General features: G+C 36.4%; 1 protein-coding gene across 1 annotated transcript in view; it reads left to right on the plus strand.

Moving 5' to 3' along the window:
• Positions 1-24179, plus strand: part of Galphai (G protein alpha i subunit) — a 180767-nt gene that overhangs the window by 68988 nt on the left and 87600 nt on the right. Inside the window, exon 2 of the mRNA XM_090371600.1 lies at positions 1078-1120. Coding sequence (XP_090227726.1) covers positions 1078-1120 — 43 coding nt within the window. The remainder of the gene's footprint in view (positions 1-1077; positions 1121-24179) is intronic.

Consider the following 24179-nt stretch of genomic DNA (forward strand, 5'->3'; position numbering starts at 1 on the left):
ATGGACACATAACCTGGACCATTCAGAGATGCATCTAGATTTACCAGAGGTTCCAACGTGTGCCAGTTGAACACGCCCCAGACCATTACCGACTGTCCAGCTGCATGAACAGTTCCTTGTTGACATGACAGGTGAATAGCTTCGTGCGGTTTTTGCTAGATATGCACCCTCCCATCTGCTCAAAATAACTAGAAACGGATTTGTCGGACCAGGAGACCAGTCTCCAATCATCCAAGGTCTAGTGCCTATGTTCTTTCGCCCAGTTGAGGATAGAGTCCCATGTCGTAGTGTTAGCAATGGGACTCTGATGGGTTGGTGGCTCCCATAACTAATTGCAGCTAATGATTACCTGATGGTCTTGGTGGAGACATTTCTGGCACCTCTCTTGTTGAAGTCTGCGGTGATTTGTGCCACTCTTGATCTCCAGTTGGCTGAAACAATGCAAGATAGATGTTGACAGCCTTGTTCACCACCTTTCTCTGTACGCAGCACTGTCCCCGATGAGATGATTATTCCGGAAGTGGTATATTCCCATTATACTCTTTATACTGTCGAACAGGGATATTGCAATTTCTATACCACCTCTGTGATAGTGACCCATGTATCGGGCACACACTATCATCCCTCTTTCAAAGTCGGTTAACTTGCAACATTTATGCATATACTGACATCGAATTACCATCTACGTGAATGGAGTAACGCAGTGTACCTATATACCTACTAAGGTGGTAGGTTGATCCACTAGCAAGAGGGGTGACAGCATCGCTTTGCCCAGGAACCAGGTATCCCTTAGATTCTGCCCTTTCAATGTATTTAATGCTCTGATTTTTTGGAGTTTATGCTACTGTGGTTTTTTAAATTTACTTAGTTTTAATAGTGAGGTTAAATTTTTGTTTCTCTGCTGAAAATGTCTGATTGGCAGGCAAAATTTTGAAACATTGATAAACCACCCCAGGTGTCTTGCCCAGAAAGAGTTCACCCAGTCAGTCTTTTGCACTTTTAATAAAAAGTTTCTTATGATTGAAAATATATATATAAAATTCAGAGTGCTTTATATTTAAATTTTATTTATTTCAGGTGCAGGAGAAAGTGGAAAAAGCACAATTGTGAAGCAGATGAAGTAAATAATCAAGCTTAAATTTTGTTTATTTTTTGTACTCAGTAATATGACTTTTGACTGTTGTATTTGTTAATCTAATAATATATATTATTAAATTAAATGTAATGAGGTTTTTATGGTGCTTTCAGTCCACATTTTACCTTATTCGTTTCATATTGTTCTTCTGACTATGCTTTAGGACAGTTGTGCGCAAACTGTGGGGTGCGACCCCTAGAGGGGTCGCCAATAAATGAAAGGGGTCGCGGAAATTTTTAAATAATTTTTTTTTTTTTGTGCATATAGAAGCTATTGTTGTTACTAAACCTGTTGTTAAAATTACTTTTTCAATTGTAAAAAATTTCACTGTATGTGTAGAAATCTTACTACTGGAACTAAGTCTGAGATATGAATGAACCCTACTGCTGCTGCAATTCGCCTTAATTTGCTCACTGACCATGGACACAAAAAGCAGCTGACTGATGCAGCTTCTCAGTATATATTAATGCTTCTCAGTACAACTCAGCAATGAGTAGTACCGAGAAGTACTATTCAATTAATCCCTTTAGCTCTTAATTCATGCTTGCTATGCTACAGCACAAATTCTCAAATTGCCTAAAGGCCAGAGGTGCGAATATGCAGTAGCAGTAAATATATATAGCAAGTGTGTTGCGCGCGTGCTTTATTCTGCTTTGTAATTCGGTGCTTTCATACAACTTGGATGTGTTTTTCATTCTTCTGCTACTTTTTGTATTGCACGTTTCATTATTATTATCGTTGTTTTTAAGAAGGAAAAAAATACATATTTTACCATGGACAAATAGGTAATCAGAACAAAAAGGCCGAGGAGTGACGACATTAATATTGCTACAGATACTTCAGAAGCTAATAAGGTAAGAAATATATCATGTGAAAATTTGGACACTAACGTTATTTCAAGTGAAGTGCAACCACCAAATTCTGGTAGAGAGCCATCATATTCCAAATCAAAAGGAATGAAAAAGAATAGAAAATATCAAGAGAAATTTATGAAGTACGGCTTCACCTACAGTGTTGTTGATGATGAGCAATGTCCTTTGTGCGTAATATGCTATGAAAAACTGACTACCGAAAGCATGAAACCTGTTAAATTAAAAAGACACTTGCATACGAAACATCCAGAGCTAATAAAAAAAAACTGAATCCTTTTTCAAAAGCCATGCCGACGCCATGCAAGGTCAGAAATCTTTCATGAAGAAACATACGGCAGTTCCTTGAAAAGCTTTAAGAGCATCGTTAGAAGTTTCGTATTTAATAGAAAAAAATTTGAAATTGCATACTATTGCTGAATCCCTTATTCTCCCTGCTGCAATAAAAATGATTTCAATTATGCATGGAGAAAAGTACATCAACGATTTAAAAACCATTCCTCTGTCCAGAGACGGTCTCGTGGCATATTGCAGGTTATCGCAGACATCATAAAATTAAATTTATTAAATCGATTGAGAGAAAGTCCAATTTTTGCAATGTTGTTGTTGTTTGGTTTTTAGGAGCATTAGCAACTAAGGCACATATTGCTCCACGAATATGTGCTGGTCATTTCCTGACCTTTCCACATCCTCCGTATTTGGTGGTGACGGGCTTGAACCCCGGTATAATCAAGAAACCTGTGCTATGCACTGCTGCTCCTTTCCACCTGGCTACGGAGGTGCCCAATTTTTGCAATGCAGTTAGATGAATCTACAGATATTTCAAACCTTGCTCAACTAATTGTATATGTCAGATACTGCTACAAGGGAGATATTTTGGAGGATTTTCTATTTTGCAAAGCTTTGGAGGGAAGAACGACAGGCGAGAATATTTTTGATGTTATAAATATTTTCTTTCAAACAAATAATCTGACGTGGAAGAACTGTGTTGCGATTTGTACTGATGGTGCGGCTGCGTTAACGGGAGAAAATAAAGGTTTAAAGGGCAAAGTAAAGGAAGTTGCTCCAAATGCAGTTTTTAATCATTGAATTATACATAGGAAAGCATTAGTAGCAAAGGAAATGCAAACTGATTTGTACGAAGTTTTGAAAGATGCAGTAAGTGTGATCAACTGTATTAAAAGTTGAAGCTTAAATAGCAGACTTTTCACTATACTTTGTAATGAAATGGGATCCGCTTATGAAACGCTTCTTTTATATACGAAAGTGAGGTGGTTGTCCAGTGGTAAAGTGTTTCGATGTCTTTTTGACCTCAAACATGAAGTTTTATTGTTTTTATCAGATACAAATCAGAACCTTACCCAATTGTTTACAAATCAAAAATGTCTTGGGAAACTTAGTTACCTTGTTGATATATTTGAAAAACTTAATGATTTAAATTTGTCTTCAAGGACAGGGAACAAATATATCAATACTCAGTGATAAAATAGAAGCTTTCAAAAAGAAGCTTAATCTTTGGAAAACTGAATTTGAGCGTAATAACATTGAAATGTTCCCACGTTTTTCTGATTTTTGTTAATAGCAGTAATATTGACATTTTACAATTTAGAGATATCATTGCCACCCACCTGAAAATGCTAATTAAGAATTTTTCCAAATGACTTCATGTTTCTCCAGAAAAAAAGTTGTATTGGATTCGTAATCCAATTACAACTTTTGATATTTCTTCATGTCCCGAAATTACCATTGAGCAAAAGGAAGATCTTATTGACCTGTCGTGTGATGTAGCATTACGTGCTCGTTTCAACATTACAACTTGTGAAAAATTTTGTCTTTCTCTTCAAGACGAGTATCCAGAATTATCAAAAATGGCAATACAAACATTGCTACCTTTCTGGTCTACATATTTATGTGAGGTTGGTTTCTCAAAATTAACAGCTATAAAAACAAAACAGCGTTCCAGACTTGATCCAGAAGGTGACATGAGATTAGCAATTTCATATATTGAGCCAAATATGGACCAAATATTATCGATTATTCAGGCTCATCTTTCTCATTAATTGCTTTTTGTTATTGTTCATTTTTTATTGGTTTGTAATTTTAATTGAAGAATAAGAATTTGATTTGTTGTTTTTACTGTATTCAATTAAACAATTATTTTAATGTGTAAATTAAAAAGAAAAATGTTTTATTCCTTTCTCGGTACTCGAATAAAATTGTCTACTCTATAATTTATAAAATGCTATTTTTTTCTCTAAAAATCTGGTCATCCCACCTCTGTATTTACATGGGGAAGGTTGTGAGTGAAATAAGTTTGTGCACCACTGCCTTAGGAAACATCTGAGACACAGTTGGTAGAATAATTGGCTTTTTATTTTAGCCTATACATTTGAACCCGCCCAAATCCATCAATTTACAATCAGAAACTGCATATTTCCTGGCTGTTTTTGAAAATGGGTAAATCTAGAAAACCACCAAATTGACAGAATTTTTATGCTGAATGGAGATTTCCCATCAATCACAAAAGTTTTTACCGCACTCAAATAACATGGAGAAATTTGTTATGTCATAGAATTGTCTAACTGCTATTTATAAATGAGATTTAGACTCATTTATAAATAGCAGTTAGACAATTCTAAATACCTAGTTTCTGACTGAGGTAACGATTCATTAAACACATTTACTCTTAAGGAATATTTAAAAACTTTTAGATTATTTGTAAATAGCATTGACTAAGCAGCTTTCATCAATTTGTATTTGACCATGTGCTGCCTGAAAGATATCTTCATTAATTAATGGGACAATTCATGTTTTACCCTGTCAAAATGTACCCTGCCTGTAGGTATGGAATGGAGAAAAGATGTCCTTTTGGGAAAAGTTTCACAACACTGCTTCACTGAAGAACAAAGGTTCATTCTGATATTTTACAGTGAGCCACCAGTGTCAGACACCTTAATTGCACGATTGTATATGGACAGCAAATGGCAATTAAAAAAATAAATAATAAAATGAAATAGCATAACCAAAAACTGTTCAGTGTCATCTATACTCAAGACAGCATAATTAATCACTTTCCAATTAATTTTGGAAGAGGATATAATTTTTACTCTATTTTACATTACTTTGCTGTATTGTGCATGTTTATTTTTTTTTTTTTTTGTTATTTGGTTTTTAGGAGCATTAGCAACTAAGGCCATATTGCTCCGGGGATATGCGGTGGTCATTCCCTGACCTTTCCACATCCTCCGTATTTGGTGGTCACGGGCTCGAACCCCGGTCTAATCAAGAAGTGTGTGCTACGTGCTGCTTCTGCCCACCTGGCTATGGAGGTGCCGCATGTTTACTTTTCCTGTACCTTTTGGGACAAAGGCTACATTTATACAGTACTGTGTACATTAAATTCTGTTAAAATGCAGTATTTTGCATGAATGTAATATGACCATCCCAAAATATGGAAGATTTGATGATCTGCCAAGGATTAAGTCTTGACATTGCCAGTTTTTTGAGAGGTTTGATTAAATTTTGATTCTCTGCCATATGCTTTAGTAGCTGGCACAGAACCTTGTTTAGATATAATTTGTTTACTTTGGATTGTATTTTACTTCCACCCCTCCACTGGATTATAGAGATCTAATTAAAGGTGATAAATTAGGCTGTCTTGAGAATAGATAACACTAGTCAGTTACTCTTTGGTTATGTTATTTTATGTTCATAAATTTAGAAATATTAAAAGCAGTATAGACATATATAGCTTGTTGTTGTTTGTTATTTGGTTTTTAGGAGCATTAGCAACTAAGGCCATATTGCTCCGGGATATGCGGTGGCTATTCCCTGACCTTTCCGTATTTGGTGGTGACGGGCTCGAACCCCGGTCTAATCAAGAAGCGTGTGCTATGCACTGCTGCTCCTTCCCACCTGGCTACGGAGGCGCCGACATATATAGCAATAGTGTTTGCCGTATAGTGCAAGGAAGCCACAGACTTTTACTGCATTGGAAGTGGGGGGGGACAAAAAGAAAAACCAATCAAGAAGATAAAAAAACACAATTATATGCTTCCCACCTCAATCAGGTAAGTATTCAGTTGACCTTTGAATTTATTCAAGCTGTCAGTCTCAACTCCTTTGCTAGTGCAAATTTTTCCAGCTATGAATGACTCGCTGGCTAAAAGAAAACTTCCTACAATTTATTCTAAACCTGAGGCCTTGTAATTTGAATTTATGGCCCCTAGTTCTGGAATTCTTTATAACAGTGACAATTCTATCTCAATCAGGTTACCTCTGAGGTGCCTGGTTGCCAAGCTCTGTAACCCACGTAATCGGAGTCTTTCCTCATACAGTTGTTCTTCTGCTGATCTCACCATTCGAGTTGCTTGTCTTTTGACCCTTTCAAGAAGCTTAATGTCTTTTTTCAGTTGAAGTCTCCATTCTTGAATGCAGTATTCCAAATGTAGTCTTACAATTGTTTTATACAGTGGGATTATGACCTCCCTATCTCTACAGGCCTTTGATAAATCATTGATAGCCTTTGATAAACCATGGGCTTCTTTGGCTGCCTGTTTACACTGTTCAGAAAACTTTATGCCCATATTGTAATTCCGAGATCTCTTTCCACCCTCCACTGTTTTTAATTCAATCCCACCAAGTGTGTGTGTAATTTATTTGTGTGTAAGACCTTGCATTTAGCAGCATTAAAACGTAGCTGCCACTTTTCTAACATCTTTGAAGTCTGTTCAAGTCTTCCTGAAGACTTGATTGGTCTTTTTATAAATGGGTAGTAAACTCGATCTTATTGCATTTGCAGTAATCCTGATAACTGCAATTATGTGGGTTTTTACACTATTATGGTGAAATGTGTTCCCCTTTACTGAAATCTTCAATCATATAAAAAAACAAATCTTCAGAAACTTCTCTTCATTCCTATTTATGTATTACAATGATGAAGGGAAAGGGATCAACGGAAAGTGCAAGTGCTGACAGTGCCAGGAAACGAAACAAAATTGATTTAGAAATGAAGATGAAAATGATTTTAGTAGTATGAAGCAGGAGAAAGTTTGTCATTTATTGCAATGGAATTAGGTCTCGCTGCTTCAACAGTGAATACTATTTTAAAGGACAGTGCACGTATAAAAGAACATGTCAAAGGATCAACACACTTAAGATCAACAGTGATCACAAAACAGCATTCAGGTGCTCTATCGAAGATGGAACACCTGTTAATAACATGGATTAAAAATCAGATTCAGAAGCGAGTGCCCCCGAGTCCAATGACCATTCAAGCATAAGCAAGAAGTATTTATGAAGATATTAAGGATAAGTATGGCAAACCCCAACCCAAGTTCATGGTAAGCAACGGGTGGTTTAATAGGTTCAAGCATCGCGCTAGTTTCCACAACGTTAAAGTATGCGGTGAAGTCACCAGTGCCAATTCTGCAGCTGCAGGGAAATTTTGTGATGTGTTTGAAAAAATTATTGATGAAGGCAGCTGTTCAGTGCAGCAAATTTTTAACGTAGACGAGATTGCTCTGTATTGAAAAAAAAGTGCCGGCTCGAACATACATTGCCAAAGAGGAAAATACAATGCCAGGTTTCACGGTGTCAAAAGATAGGGCCATGCTCTCGTTTGGGGCTAATGCAGATCAGATTACAGATTAAAACCACTGCTTGTGTACCATTCTGGAAATCCTCTTGCATTTATGGTCATCAATAAAGCCACCCTACCTGTGCATTTCCGATCAAACCATAGAGCATTGATAACAATATCTCTCTTTGAGGATTGGTTTAAATGCTGCATCATTCCTGAGGTTGACAAATATTGTAAAGACAACAATGTTTCTTTTAAGATTTTGCTTCTATTAGAAGCAAAATAGACATCCTGTGCATCTAGATGCATACTGGACATCCTATGCATCTAGATGGTTTCAATTCGAACATGAGAGTCATATTTCTACAGCCAAACACGACTTCACTCATCCAACCAATGGATCAGGGTGTTATTTCAAATTTAAAAGTATACTATTTATGCACAATATTTGCTCAGGCATTGTATGCAGTAGACAATGAGAAAAATTTTACGTTAAGAGACTTTTGGAAATCTTACAATATTTACCATGCCATCTTAAACATTATGGATGGAAATTACTAAGACTTGTTTAAATGGTGCTGAGAAGAAAATATGCCCAAGGCACGTAAAAGGCTTCGAAGGTTTTGAAAAAGACGAATCGTATGAAGAGGTTTCAGATAAAATTGTAAAGGTTGCAGAGCTACTTCAGTTGGAGGTTGATGTCAAAGATGTGCAGGTGTTAATAGAGGAAGAAGAGAAGGAATTATCTAACAAAGAACTTATTGGCTTGCAGGCAGCGAAAGAAGAAAATGCCGACGAAGCTCAAAATGAACCAAATGAGGAGACGAGACGCTTCCTCACCAGAGAGATGGCAATGGCATTTCGTGAAATTGCATTGGCAATGGAATTTGCCAAATTGGTCTGAGAAGATGGATCCTGACAGCAAACGATTCTTAAGTGAACAGAGGGGTGAATGATATGCTTGCTTGCTACAAAGAAATCTATGATGAAAATAAAAAAGCCACCGTCCAGTCATCTATTAATATGTTCTTTTGTAAGGTTGAGCTGCCAACCCCTTCTAAATCTCCACAGCCACCAACCTCCGCAGCGGTGTACTTATCAGCTGAAGTCGTCAATCCTGGGAACGTTGCTCGAGAGGTATAACTTACCGACATTATGCCTTGCCTGTCTCCTCTTTTTTTTTGTAATTTTTTAATTTTAAAATTTTTTAAATTGCATGCTTTTGTAATTTTTCCTAGGCATATAAGATAAAAAATTGAATAAATACAATAAATAACTCCATTCACATGTTCGTCGACCATTTCTTTTTTGATTCTGAGTATTTTCGGGTCTAACGGCACCAGGGATTTACCCCGTGTCTGCATCTTTACCGCATTTTTTTGATTCAATCAATTTGGTGAGAACAGTTGCAAGTGCTGCACAAGCATGGGGGAAATTCCAACTTACGTAGCATTCCACGGAACGCAACCCTTACATAAGTCGGGGAGTTCCTGCTGTTTGAATCTGCACATCGATGGATTGAATCTTCCCTGTTTTTGTTTTTCAATTTTTTTTAAAAAATAAAAAGGTTTAATGTCTTTTTTTTATATATCTGATTTTTTACTCTTTTGTCATAAAATAATATTGACATTGAGTCAATATCAATCATATACGGTAAAATTTTTGTAAAAAATGGTTGGTCTCGCATAAAGCCTTTGTGTGAGAATTCTCCCTTGTGCGTAGCACAGTTGGTAGGTATATTCATCATCCTTCTCAGACGTTTGGAAAAGACCCAAGTTGCAGTTCTGTCAATGACGCAAGGAATTTTTATGGATTTTTTTTTCATAATGTGGCTTAATTACGGTCTCTGGCATGGGAAACGTGTTTTTTTTTTTTCTCTCTCTCTCTCTCTCTCTCTCTCCCCCCCCCCCCCCCCCCCCAGAAACTGTTTTTCGCTCAGCAAATTGACCACAGAACATGTGCAATTTACAGCCATAATATATTTAGCACAATATGGCCTGAGTGTCGATGAACCCAAATGACAAACATGAGAAATCTATCAGTATATGAAAAAAAAAAATGAATTTCATGTTATAAAAATAGCAGTAAACGTGATCAGCTATATACAAGTTAAATAACCATAACATATTATATTAATACATAATCATGAATACTAGAAATGATAACAACATATGGTGATATTCATTTCTTGAGCCTACAATAGATTTTCTGGAAGGCAAATGGTTTGTGATATTAATTGTACAAACAGAATCTGGTTTACATTTAAAAATGCACTTGTATTTGTTAATTTCGATGTAAACCATGCATATTACTCTATATTATTATAAATTCTTTTTGCAAGTTTGTGTAGTTTTATATCATCCTCTGATATTTCACAATTGTCTTGTAACAAAAAGGGACAATTCTGTATTTTAGCTGTGAAATTTTTTTACCTGAGAGTATAAATAAACATTGCATGGTTGGCACAGAGGCATGCATTTTTGATGGGATTATTTTTTAATATTGTTAATTATTAAATCTCTCATCACACATTGCTGAGTTTATTTGGCCTGGTCCAGTTATCCAAAATGAATAGAAACTGTTTATTGTAAATGTAGAATTTCATTACTATGCCAAGAAACAATTTACATTTATTCAATATAAGTTTACTTGATTTCTTAGAAGTCAGATGTATTTTTAAATTTTGTTATTAATGAGTTTTATTCTCAAGGCTTATTTGTGTGCCGAAGGAGCCAATAACATCTTGCAGGCAATAAAATAAAAAATAAAAAAACTCCCCCCTCCACCCCTTTAAAAGCCAAGTCAACACCACATGCACCCCATGAATCCATCTCTGTACATTGCATTAGGTACAGGGTATGGTGTACTTCACGTATAGTTTCTGGGAAAAGTTCCTTTATCCCTAGGAGTCAAAAGGAAAAATTTTATCCGATGTAATGCTCATTAATAAAATGTTATATTTCAATAATAAAATGTGTACTCTAAGTGCACCATGGACTCTTGAAAAAGCATGTGTGGGAAAAACGTTGGAAGGTATTCAGACTGATTTCATCATCAGATTCAATAAAGAAGTACTACCAAAACTTCCAGTATTATACTGGAAGAAGCTCCTCTTCGAAACTGGTTCCATAAAGAACAGACCAAGATTGGGAAGCCCATCAGTGTGAGCAGCTCAGTGTGCAAGCATAAATGTATCTGTGGAATAAAAGAATCTACTTCAGATATAGTTGCAAGAACCATCATCACACACATTTTTCTGTTCCTGCCATCACAGGAATGGTGTCACATGAAAAAAGATATTGGCTTGAAAGCATATTGCCTTGCATTTGTGAATGAATTAAGTGATTAACTGTATTTAGAAACTTGTATATTCAGCATTAACCATATCTACATCTTGTATCACTTTCACAGCAAACAATCAATATATTTATTGTTGCACAGGGGGAGAGTAATCACACTTTCACACACTCTCTATTATTTATGTTATTATGTCTGTATGTTCAATTGCTTTATGACAAAATCAAAAAAAATCAGACTTTAGGAAATTGATGATTCAACTTATTTTTTTTTAACAGAAAACTTTGGAAACAAAAGAGAAACAAATGTTTAACATCAAGATTGTTTCTTCACAGTATAGATCAGAACAACACTGTATCTAAGTATAAGAGAAGTGATCTATGTATAATGTTTCATCAAAATTTATATTTTCTATTTGACATGTAAGGTGTATGAATATAATTGAAGAAAATAAATTTTCAGCCCCCCCCCCAACTTCTAAGGTAGTTGTACAGATTAAAGTATTACTGCTTTGTTGATGTGAGTGAGACTTGCAAGAATTTTTTTCATTTAGGAATCTAAATGGTGCATGAATTTTATGATTTATCACTTTTTCCACCTGCAAATTTCATCTTTTTTGTCATGAAAAATTCACAGCTCTACTTATGTTATCAGACAAAGTAAATTTGTGAGAGTTGATTGCCTTCCAAAAAAGCATTGTTAAGCATTTCCATATATCAGTTTAGGAAATAATATTCATAACCTGATTATTATCCATGAGCCAGATGACTCACTGTGCAGAGGATAAAGGACTCATTCATAGGGAGTGACCACATATTTATAAGTTGGGTGATAAGGAGGGAGGGTGTGAGAGAGAGAGAGAGAGAGAGGGAGGTTACAGTTGTAGGGTTTTCCTAAAACTGTAATCTCTTTCTCTCTAAAACATGAGTTTTAGTTTCAGGCAAGGAGACTATTAGTTTAGATCACTAGCTCTGTCAACTGGGCAGGTAGCACAAGTTGGGCAAATACGTTAGAATTGTTAAGTACTTTAGAGGGATCTTAAAAACAGTAATGACAGCAGTAATGATTGTTTATATGCTATTACAAAAATATAGCATGAGGAAGATGCTGATATGGATGAATAATGAGCTAGCCAGCTTAGAGCAGAAAAAAGATGGCATGGAAAAGTACCGAAATGTATAAAAGCTACAAGTTGATTAGTAATAGTATCATAGGAAAGGTTTGACTCTCAAAAGATGATTGCGAGAATCCACTCAGAGCAAATAATGGGAATAAAGAGTTTTTTGTGTATGCAAATACAAAGAAGACAGATTAGATCATTGCATAATAGGTGGTGCAGGAAAGTCTTAGATAACCCATCTGGAGCAGCATTTTGCATGAATCTTTACATGTGAAAGACAGAAGGTTTATTTGAAAAACTTTTAAGCCTTGAGGCAAGTGAGGCTTCTGGAGTTGATGGCATATACTCAGTAATTTTGAGAGAGAGAGAGAGGAGATACCAAAAATATTAAGATTAATCATGAGGTCATCACTGGATTCAGCTGAAATTCCTTTGGATTGGAGAAGCAATGCATTAGTAGAGGCATACAATGCAAGAAAGCAAGCTTATGCAGCATTAGTCAGGGAGGAAAAAAAAAAAAAAAAACTACTCCCATTTCCACTCCTCCATTCGTTCCAAATGCCTGTCCAGCTCAGCCTTAAATTTATTTAAGCTGTCAACTTCAACGACAGGTGGAAGTTTGTTCCAGCAATTAACCACCTGCTGGCTAAAGACAAATTTCCGCACATCTATTCTACAACTGTCTTTCCTTAATTTGAATCTATGTCCTCTCAGGTTCTTAATCTGAGCAAGAGGAATAATTCCATCAGCATTCAGCTTGCTCAACCCATTCAAGGCCTTAAACACCTCAATCAGACCACCTCGCAGGTGTCGTGCCTACTCTCCAGGCAATTCAATTTGCAGAACTTAAGCCTTTCTTGGTAAGAGCACAGCTTTCTTCCCCTCGCCAATCTTGTTGCCCTTCTTTGTACTCATTCTGGCAACTCTACATCCTTCCTGAAATGGGGCCACCACACCTGTACACAGTACTCTAGGTGTGGCCTGACCATTACCTTATACAATGGGATAATCACCTCCCTGTCCCTGCTAGCAAAATTCCTATATATCATTGATAAGATTCCATGACCTGCCCTGGCAGCCCATCTGTACTGTTCAGCAACCTTCATATCTGACTGCACAATTACCCCCAGGTCTTTTTCACTTCCCACTTTCCCGAGCATAGTACCACACAGTTGGAGTTTCTCTTTCGTTATTGCTACTCATATGCAGTACATTGCATTTGTCAGTGTTAAACTTCGGTTGCCACTTCTCAGCCCATTTGCCCAACTTATCTAGATCCATTTGGAGTAGCATACTGTCTTACTGTCATTAACAAACCTGCCAGCCTTTGTATCATGTGCAAACTTGGACAATGAACCTGATATACCTTCATCAATATCATTGATAAATATACAAAACAACAATGGGACCAACACCGAACCCTGGGGAACTCCGCTAATAACATTTGTCCACGAAGAGCAGTGTTTATTGATTACCACTCTCTGTTGTCCCCCACTCAATCACCCCTTTATCCATTGTAGCAACTTACCCTTAATGCCATACCTCTTCAGTTTGTACAGCAGTATCAAAAGTGTGCAACAGTATCAAAAGCTTTCCTGAAATCCAAGTATATGATATCAAAATTATTTTTGGCATTCAGTTCCTTTGTGACCACATCATAGTATCCAATCAAATTGGTCAGACAAGACCTCCTTTTAACAAACCCATGCTGTGTCTTAACTATTACCGCAGTCTTGTCTAGATGATCCTGCAATGCTTCTTTAACTAATGACTCCATTATTTTTTCCAAAAAACAAGTTAAAATAACAGGTCTACAGTTACGTGTCAACTTTTGAACTCCCTTTGTGCATTGGCGATACATTTGCACACCTCAGGTCCATGGGGACCTTCTCTGAGTCCAAGGAAGCTTTCATAATTATGGCTGAGGATTTGTTTACTTCCTTTGCTGCCTCCTTTAATATAACTGGATAGATCTCGTCCACCCCAGGTGCCTTCCTTATGTTTAACTTCAACGATTTCTCCTCCACTTTGCTCTCAGTTATTACAAAATCACTTAGTTCCCTGTTAAGAGTTTGATAAACTTCTGGCATTCTTCTCATTGAATAACTCCTCATGTGTGAATGTAGATGCAGAATACTCATTCAGTTTATCAGCTTCCTGAGCATGATGATTAATATTCAATCCATTTATGTTAAGTGGTCCAATCTGATTCATCCCTTTCCTTCTAGAGTTTACATAAGTAAAGAACTCTTTGCTGTTTTTCTTTGTATCATTTGCCAAAGATTTCTTGTAATCTGCCTTTGCTTGCATCACCTCCTTTGTAACTTGATTACAGACTAGCTGGTATCTGTCACCTGATACTTTATATGCACACCAACTGTTTATGACTGATTGAATAATGAAATAAAATAAAATAAAATAAAATGATGAAAAAAGACTGTAAAATAATATTTACAAAAAACTTTAAATCTGAACCTGGTACTTAAGGATGTGTCGCTTAAGTCTCACTATTACTGAGGAAGGAGGTAGACACCTCTGAAAGTTCTAATAGTGTTTTTATCGTCTTTTTTATCACTTTTATATTTATATTTTAATGTATTTTAACTTATTTACTTATTTTATTTTTGTTATATTTCAGTTTTTTGTAAATAATTAAAAGTTTTTTGTAAATATTATTTTACAGTCTTTTTTATCATTTTATTTTATTTTATTTTATTTCATTATTCAATCAGTCATAAACGGTTTGTGTGTGTTTAAAATTGGTAGTATGAATAATCCCAACCTCAGAGGCCTTATTGCAGATATACTTTATATGCATCCCATACATTTTTCTTCTCTGCAACGAGTCTCATTAGTTCATCTGACATCCATTTAGGTCTAAACTTTGAACAGAATTTCATACCAACTCAGAAATTCTGTTCAAAGTTTAGGTCTAAACTTCTGAGTTTAGACCCAATTCAGAATTTCTGAGTTGGTATGAAAAGCCTAGAAGCTTCCAAGATTACTTCCTTGAACACTTCCAATTTAGAATTTGCTGTTGGTAACATAGTCTGTTGATCCCACTGTACAGAATTTAAAATCTGTCTGCATCCCCTGTAGTCACCTTTATGAAAACAAAAGCCCTTCCCTTTAGCTGTGATGGTAGTTACACCTTTAAGTAATTTCCACATCAGTACGTTGTGATTACTGTCACCAAGTTGTTCCTTTATCTGCAAATTCTTAATGCATGAATAATCACTGCTGATAATCAGATCAAGAGTATTACTCCCTCTGGTTGCCTCTCGAACATGTTGCTGTAGAAAACAGTCATCCAATAAATCTACAAAAGTCTTGCTAGTGTGCAAGTGACCAACCCACACCTTCCAGTCAATATCTGGAAAGTTAAAATCCCCCATTATAAGACAATCTTATTTACTGGCCCACTGTATTTCTCTGCACAATTGCTTATTATACTCATCAGATTTATTAGGCCTATAACACACACACACACACACACACCTACTCTCACTTTCCTTTTCCCAGTGCTTATGTCACACTAAACAGACTCAGCATTGCATTGTTCACCAACATCAATTGGATGCACACTTCCTTAGATTTTGTGTTTCTTAACTAACAGCATAAACCCTCCTCCCTTCCTGTCCTGTCTATCCTTTCTGTACACATTGTACTCCCCAAATTCCAATTCTGCACTGCTTACGTCTGTGTGACACCACGTCTCTGATATCCCAACAATATCTGCCTTTGATGTCTTGACTAGCACTTCAAGCTCATCAAATTTATTAACTTTACTCCTAGCGTTGGTGTACATGCACCTGTTTCTACTCTTAGTTACCCTATCACAGCCCATGTATTTATTTGTTCCACGATGGCTCCCAGCAGGCCTGGAAATCTCCATTGCCTTGCTTTCCAGGCTGCTGCTCATTCTAATAGAAGCAGTGCAAGAATCACTTTTGCCTCTGCCTGCGGCCACTGTTAACCTTTTAGTCTGTGTCCCTCCAAGCTAGCAGTTTTCCGACCACCCAACATATCACCAACACAGAAGTGCCAACATATGACCAATACATGAAGGTAGTTCTAAGAGCATAAATTTGTAACTACAGACTAGTCAGTCTTAACCTCATTGATGGGAAAATAATGGAGGCAACAATCAAGAATGCAGTACAGTGATATTTAGTTAGAAAAGAAATCCTGAGCTGGATGTAGGAAATCATTTTGTGTTTATTTGGATTTTGGCAATCAATTGATTCAGTCCCACATGAGAGATTGCTGTATAAGCTAGAATATGTTGCGATCATGGGTAAGGTTCTTAGATGGATCACAAGATGTTTGCAGGGCAGGAGTCAGAGTCATGATTAATGGTTACTCTTTAGTTTGGGCTAATATTAGAAATAGGGTCCCCAAGGATTGGTATTGGCACCACTGTTTTTTCTGATTTATTTAAAAGACTTTGATGCCATAGAGCAGGGGTTGGCAACCTGCGGTCTTTGAACATGTCATTGCGGCTCTTTAACTTTTAGCCCACATGTACGACAAGCTATGTATTTCAGCAAGCAAATATCTTCGTATGTGAACTATATTAAAAATAAATCAAGAAACCGTCTGAACAATGAGAGTCTCTCAGCATGTTTAAAAATGAAAATTACGCCATACTTGCCTGATGTTGAGAGACTCTCTCAAGAAGTTCAGCAGCAAAAGCCACATTAATTCGTACCTAATTGGATGTTTGTTACATTTTTTTTGTTTTAATAAATAATATTTCAAAAAATATTTTTTCATTAGAACACCTTCACACTCTATTCCATTTCTTAAAACTCCCCATCCCAGCTTGAGCTGAGGTGCGGCTCTTTGGATTTTTTTTTTTTAATTAAATCAAAAATGGCTCTTCACTCAAAAATTTGCCAACCCCTGCCATAGAGAGTGTGATGTCAAAATTTGCAGATATCAATATTGAAAGAGTTAATGATCAGTGCCAGGTAGCCCTCCTTCAGGATGAATTAGATAGACTTCAAGGATAGTCAGAAAAGTGGCATCCATGTTTTAATGCAGCAAAATGCTATTACATTTGTAGAATAGTCACCCCAGAATGACACATAGTTGGTGAGGCTGAATTAAAAACTGTACAGGAAGAAAGCAATTTGGGAGATTATTAGCGTTAGCAATATTGATACAGCACCAACCAAAAGAAAAATAATTAAATAAATTTAAAAAAATGATTTCTCAATTCTTTCGATTAATTTGTTCATACCGTCCCTAAATTTATTCTAACTACCTACTTTCACAGCATTAGATGGAAGTTTTGCTGAATGAAATTTCTGTCCATCTGTTCTGCAACCGCCTTTTTCTGATTTAAATTTATGCCCTCTTCTGTGTTTCATATTAAAAAAAATATGAGATAATGAGCATTTTGTGACGAAGGTAAAGAAAGCCAACACGAGAACCATGGAAAACTTTTAGCAGTCAAACGCACTTCCTCATTCGCGGTAAACAGATGGCTTGTTATCGATGAACGCTGAAAATCTGCTTTTAATAATAAGAAAAAACTGATCAGTACATTGTTATCGATTTCTATTGCCGCTACTGACAACACGCACCCTATGTTTATCGAGAATGCAGGGAGAAGCTGCGGTACTAGGAAATGCTTTTGACTGGTAAAAGTTTCCTGTGGTTCTCATGTTGGCTTTCTTTATCTTAGCCCATTTTGATTACTTAATCCTTTTAAAATTTTATATGCTTCAGTTAGGTCACCATGCTCTTCTCTGCCCTTTTCTGTAATCTTTCTGACAGGTGTCTGTCATTCCTAAAATGAGTTTTCTAAATATTGATTTTGTAGTCCAGATGTGGCCTAAGTATTACCTTATATAACAGGTAATATAAGGTAATACTTTGCAAACATGGACAGATCATGTTTGCAAACATGGACAGATCCATGTTTGCAAAGTTTTTATATATTATTGACAGAACCCATGATCTGTTCTACAAACTTGTTTGCACTTATCAGAGAATTTCTGTTGCACTATACTTAACTCTAGATCTTTTTTTTGTACTGGTTGAGTTTGGAACACCACCAAAATGATGTTATTGGATTATTGCTACCCAAATGCAGGACCTTGCATTTATGACTTTAAATACCTCAATTACTATTTTCAGGGCCATCTGCTTTGTTTATCAAGATCCTGTTGAAAGTAGCATACCCTGATTACTATCATTAATCACTCTGCCCACTTTTGTATCATCAGTAAAGTTAAATATCAGACTTGAAATATTCACACGAATATCATTAATAAATATTAAAAACAGTAAAGGGACTAACACCAATCCCTGTGGGACTCTACTTATTGTATTAGTCCATGAAGAGCAGTGCCCATTTATAACCACACTTTTTCTCATACCACATAACACTCCTTTAGTCACAGTAGTAACTTGTGCCTAATTCTACCTATATCCAGTATGAATCAGAGCTCTAATGCTCAGTACATTGTACGTTGATATCAATATTTGTAAAAGAATAAGAAGTTTACCTCAATATGATACGTAGAACACTTCCATATGATACTCTCCAGAAATTAAAATGAAAACAATTAAAAATTCGAAAATCTTACAGTAAAAAACAATTAAAAATCAATTTAACGCAATTCAGAATTAAGTAAAAAATTAATGAAAAAATTGCAAAACGATTTTCCTTCCTGAAGCTGACAATGCTTTTCGAACTATGTTGTGATCACAAGAATAAAAATTCAGGAATGAAGATTTCCAATTTTTTAATTGTTTTCGTTTTAATTTCTGGAGAGTATCATACAGAAGTATTCTACATATCATATTGAGGAAAACTTCTCTTATTCTTTTACAAATACAGACAATCATAAATGTACAGTGTCAGAGAGTATAGAAGTCTAAATGTATGGTGTAAAATTTATTCTTTGTAACAAACTCATTGTAGCTAATCAGAATAGTGAGAGAGATATGATTGCCCTTTAACAAATTTATGCTTCAATTGCCTAATGGTTTCACTCCTATTAATTGAATATATTCCACAGAATAATGAGAGAGACATGATTGCCCTTTAACAAATTCATGCCTCGATTGCCTAATGTTTTCACTCCTATTAATTGGATATATTCCACAGAATAGTGAGAGATGTGATTGCCCTTTAACAAATTCATGCCTCGATTGCCTAATGGTTTCACTCCTATTAATTCGATATATTCCAATCAGATCCAGGTGCTTTGTTCACTTATAGCTGCAGCACTTTCTGTTCCATGTTTCTTTCAGTTATTATAAATCCAAATAACCCCGGGGGGGCTCACATCTGGTGAGTATGGGCTTGGCACACCCAGGGTCCAGAACTGGATATCATCATTCTTCTCTTTCTTGGTGATTCCCTTCTACTTTTGACTCTCTCTCTCTCTCTCTCTCTCTCTCTCTCTCTCTCTCTCTCTCTCTCTCTCTCTCTCTCTCTCTCTCTCTGTGTCTCAGGGTAACTTGGGAACTTTTTTATTTCCTGGTGCAGCAAGCCTCAGGCTTCCTTGCACCATATGGCTATTAATAATAATAATAATGTATATTATATATAGATTTCATATGTGAACATAGATGCAAAATATTTATTCAGTTTATTGGCCATCTGTACAGGATCATCAATAATTATACTATTTATTTTCGGTGGATCAGTGTGATTAAATCATTTCCTTCTAATGTTAACATAAGAAAGGAATTCCTTGATACTTTTTTTTGGCATTCTTAGCCAAAGACTTCTCATAAACTGCCTTAGCTTGCCTAACCCCCTAAGTAACTTGATTACACATTAGGTTATACTTACTGTAGGACTCTGTATTCCGTGAAAATTTATAATCATCCCACATATTTTTATTCTCCCCCACTAAGTTCATCTGATATCCATTTTGGTTTAAACTTTAAACAATATCTCTTAGTTATAAGCAGACTGAGAGATCTTGTTCAAGATATATAGTCTCTGGGCACCTTCGTGTGCAGTAGCAGCAGTGCGTAGCACACGCTTCTTGATTAGACCAGGGTTCGAGCCCCCATGACCACCAAATAAGGAGGATGCGGAAAGGTCAGGGAATGACCACCGCATATCCCTGGAGCAATATGGCCTTAGTTGCTAATGCTCCTAAAAACCAAATGACAAAACAAACATATAGTCTCTGAATGCTTCCCATTTAGTATTAGCACTTTTTTAATAATATTAGTTGGTCCCCATGTAAAGAGTTTAAAACATGTCGGAGTTCATTATAATCACCTTTTGCAAAAACAAAATTCCTTCCCTTTACTATTGGCATTTAGTTATTTCTTTGAATAAATCTAGATTTATCATAAAACCTTTTTTTAGTATCTCTTCAATATTTGAATTTGTCAATATTTTTGATTTATTCAGTTAAATTTGAATAAATCAAGAATATTGTTTTCTCTTGTTGCATCTCTAACATATTGACATAGAAAAGCCATCCAGCAAATTGAGGCATTGTGCTACTGAATGAGCTGCCAATGCATGAGTTCCATTCAATATCTGGAAACTTTAAATCCCCATGATAAGACATTCCAAGTTGCTGGCGCTCTCTTTATCTGTATAGTTTATGATACTCATTGCAGACATTTTGGCCTGTAACAGTCTCAAGCTCTTATGTTTGTTTTCCCACTGTTTATAACTCACTGGACTAACTTAATATTACATTGCAACTTGACTTGTGTCTACTGTTTCAGTCTGTGCTTCCTAACATAAATCATCACCTCCCAACTGCTGTTATGTCTATCCTTTCTGTATACATTTATCATGTTGTATTAAAATTCTCCTTCCTCAGTATAAGAGTGATACTGTATTTCTGTTAATGTCAGCATTTTATGACAACCAATACTTCAAACTCTTCCAAGTTTTGCTGAACTCCTAGTATTAATGTATAATGAAGTAAACATGTCCCTGTCCACATTTTTAGCAACTTATGTAATTGCTAGTCCCTTGTAGCCCCCCCTTAGGTTTTGTAAGCCCCCTGTGCTTTTCAGGCTAATGCATATCAAAATAGAAACAATGTGAGAATAAGTTCCACCTCTGATTAGGATTGCTATTAAATTATTAGTATGTCTAATCCTCCAAACTAACAATTTTTTTACCAACTTTGGCGAGCTTTGGTGTAGGCAGAAAATGAAACTGAAGAAGGAAGAAATGAAACTCATTAACATTGCTCCTTGACAGCATCAACAAATATCCTTGCACCCCTTCTAATTAAATGTCTCATCCCTATAACAGGCACTAGCCGTGTTGAGAGAAACCCTACCCTATGAGCCTTGTACAGTCTTTCCAGGCTGAATTGATTGACATAGCTCTCAACATAAACTGTCTTGTCCTGCCAGCTGAATAAATTGAAAATTTCCCAAAATAAGACCAATTTTATGGTCTTTAAAAGAAAATTAAACAGATCTCTTATTTTTACTAGATGGAAAACAAATTCCTTTTGTCTCCAGTGTTAAATATCTTGAATTGACTTTTGATGATAAGTTTACATTTCAGGTAAATGTTAATAAAATTTTGGAAAAATTAAAGAATTTTACTGCATCCGTAATATGTATCTCTAGAAAGGAATGGGGATTACCCAAAAAGGTCTTATTTTTATATTATAAAACTATATTTATTCCTATTGTGTCTTATGCTTCCAGGATTTCACATATTGCAGCTAATAAAACTAAGATAAAAACAAAACTAATTTTGATACAAATATCAATGCTTCTTTCTATCATGCATGTGCCACGTACAGTCTCCAGAAGCTTCCATTTGCAGACCTTAAGCCTTTCTTGATAACACCGACCCTTTGTTCTACTCACCAATCTCATTGCCCTTCTCTGTACTGTTTTTTTTTTTATGAAAACCCCAAACACGAGAGGTATTAGAACCTATAGTACTTAGTACCATGCTGGGGTTGGAGGTTGAGAAGACGAAAGAAGATATTTGTTGACATTAGACTTGAACTTCTGTACACTGTAATTTTCAGGAAATACGTGTGAAGGAAGGTTGTTCCAGAAAACGGCAGTTGAATGATTAAACGAGGAAGATGAAAAGTTGGTTATGTGAGTTTGAAGTTAGACAGTAAATGGATGTTGGCTGGTGGCAGCACGTGTTCAGACTGTTTTGAAAGAGAGAATGGGAATTAGAGAAGCAAATTCAGAAGAAAAGGCGTGCAGCAGAAACAGTACATCTATGAGACAGTGAGTGGAGAGACTCTGTTAGACAGGAGTCATTAATTAACCTAACTGCCCTCTTCTGAATGGAATCTAGAAGCCTGAGAGAGAGGTTTGGGGACACTGCCCCAAATGTGAGAACAATATTCCATGTTAGGGCAGATTTGCGATTTGTACAAAGTGGATAGCTGTTTGGAAGAAAAGAAGCACCGAGAGCGAAAGAGAAAACCAAGTTTTTTAGATGCAGAGGAAGCAATATTTGTAATGTGCTTGTGCCAGGAGAGATTAGAAGTCAGAGTAATCCCCAAAAGAGATATACCATTTTGCCTAGAAATCGGAGTGTCACCAAAGATAAGCATTGGAGCAGAAGAATTCCTTTTGCAAGATATAAGACAAGACTGAGTTTTAGAAGGATTTAAATCAACTAAGTTCTCTTTGCCCCACTGGAGAATTACCTCGAGATAGGCATTTAAGGAATTGGTAGCGGATATTTGAGAAGTTGAAGCTGATTGAGCAGGGCAAGGTTTTTCAAAATGTAAAGTGGAATGCAATGTGCTATCATTGGCAAAACTATGGATAGGATTTCTAGTCAATGGAAGAAGGTCATTAATATACAATAGGAAAAGAGCGGGGGAAAAGAAAATTTTGGAAAAGAATCTTGGGGGGACACTAGCATTAGTGGAGAAGTTAGAAGACAGAGAGCCATCTACCATCGCCCTCAGTGAGTGATCAGAGAGAAAACTGGATAACCAATTACAAAAAACAGTTGGCCAACCATAAGATGGAAGCTTGTTTAGAAGACCTTTACGCCAAACACAATCGAAAGTCTTTGATATATCAAGAGCAACTGCTTGTGTTTCACCAAACTTTTCCATTGATTTTGTCCATATATGGGTAACATAAGCCAGAATATCACCAGTGGATTGACACTGACGGAATCCATACTGGCAGTCATTGATCAGATGGAAGGTTTCTAGGTACTTTAAGATTTGGCAGTTTCTCCATTACTTTAGAAAGAGAAGAAGTAATTGCAATGGGACGATAATTGAATGGGAGGGACTTATCACTCTGTTTAGGAACTGGCTAGTTTTGAGCGAATTTCCAAGCAGAAGGAAAAACACCTTTGGAATAAGAAAGTGAAAAAAGGCGGCAAAGAACAGGAGTAAGTTCAGGAGCACAGGTTTTGAGAATAAGTGGAGAAATACCATCAGGACCTGGAGCTTTCTTAGCATCAAGATTCGTCAAAATCCTTCTGACATCCCTTTGATGGAAGATCACAGGAGGCATTGAATGGAGCATGTTGGGAATGGTGGGAGGTGTTTTACCAAGATCATTAATACACAAGTTGGAAGAAAAATGGGATGCTAGCAGGTCAGCTTTATCCTTGGCTGAAGTGACAACAGAACCATCTGGTTTGGACAGAGGTGGGAGCAGAAATGGGCAAAAGTTGCAGCTAATAGCTTTGGTAAGAGGCAAGAATGCTCGGCTACCATTAGGGCAAGAAGCAAGTTTTCTATTCTTAGTCTGTTCAAAATCTAGTTTGGACTGATTAATGACCGCTTTACAACTGTTGCGAGCTTTTGTGTAGGCAGAAAATGAAACTGAAGAATTGGAAACAAGCCAATTACGATATGCAATGTTCTAACCTTGAACAGCCTTAGCACATTTATTGGAAAACCATGGTTTAGATAAATGACGGCCGACCGGGCTAGCTGGGTGGGTAAAGTGCCTGCCTGGGAACCCAAAGGTCACGGGTTCGAATCCCGCCTCGGGCTTGGATCAAAGTACTGCAAAAAACCTTGGGAGGTGCACTATGGCCACAGAAGCCAATGCACCAACAACTACAAAAAAAAAAAAAGATAAAGGACGAGATTTTAAAGTGGAGTGTGGAATAAAGGATTCCATTCGTACAAGAATAATTTCACTGACACAATCTGAGCAAATGTTGACATCAGAAGTTTTGAAACAGTAATCCGACCAAGGAAAAGAAGA

This window comes from Mastigoproctus giganteus, chromosome 4, assembly GCF_048544385.1.
Source record: "Mastigoproctus giganteus isolate SK-2022 chromosome 4, ASM4854438v1, whole genome shotgun sequence".
NCBI classification, from domain to species: Eukaryota; Metazoa; Arthropoda; class Arachnida; order Uropygi; family Thelyphonidae; genus Mastigoproctus; species Mastigoproctus giganteus.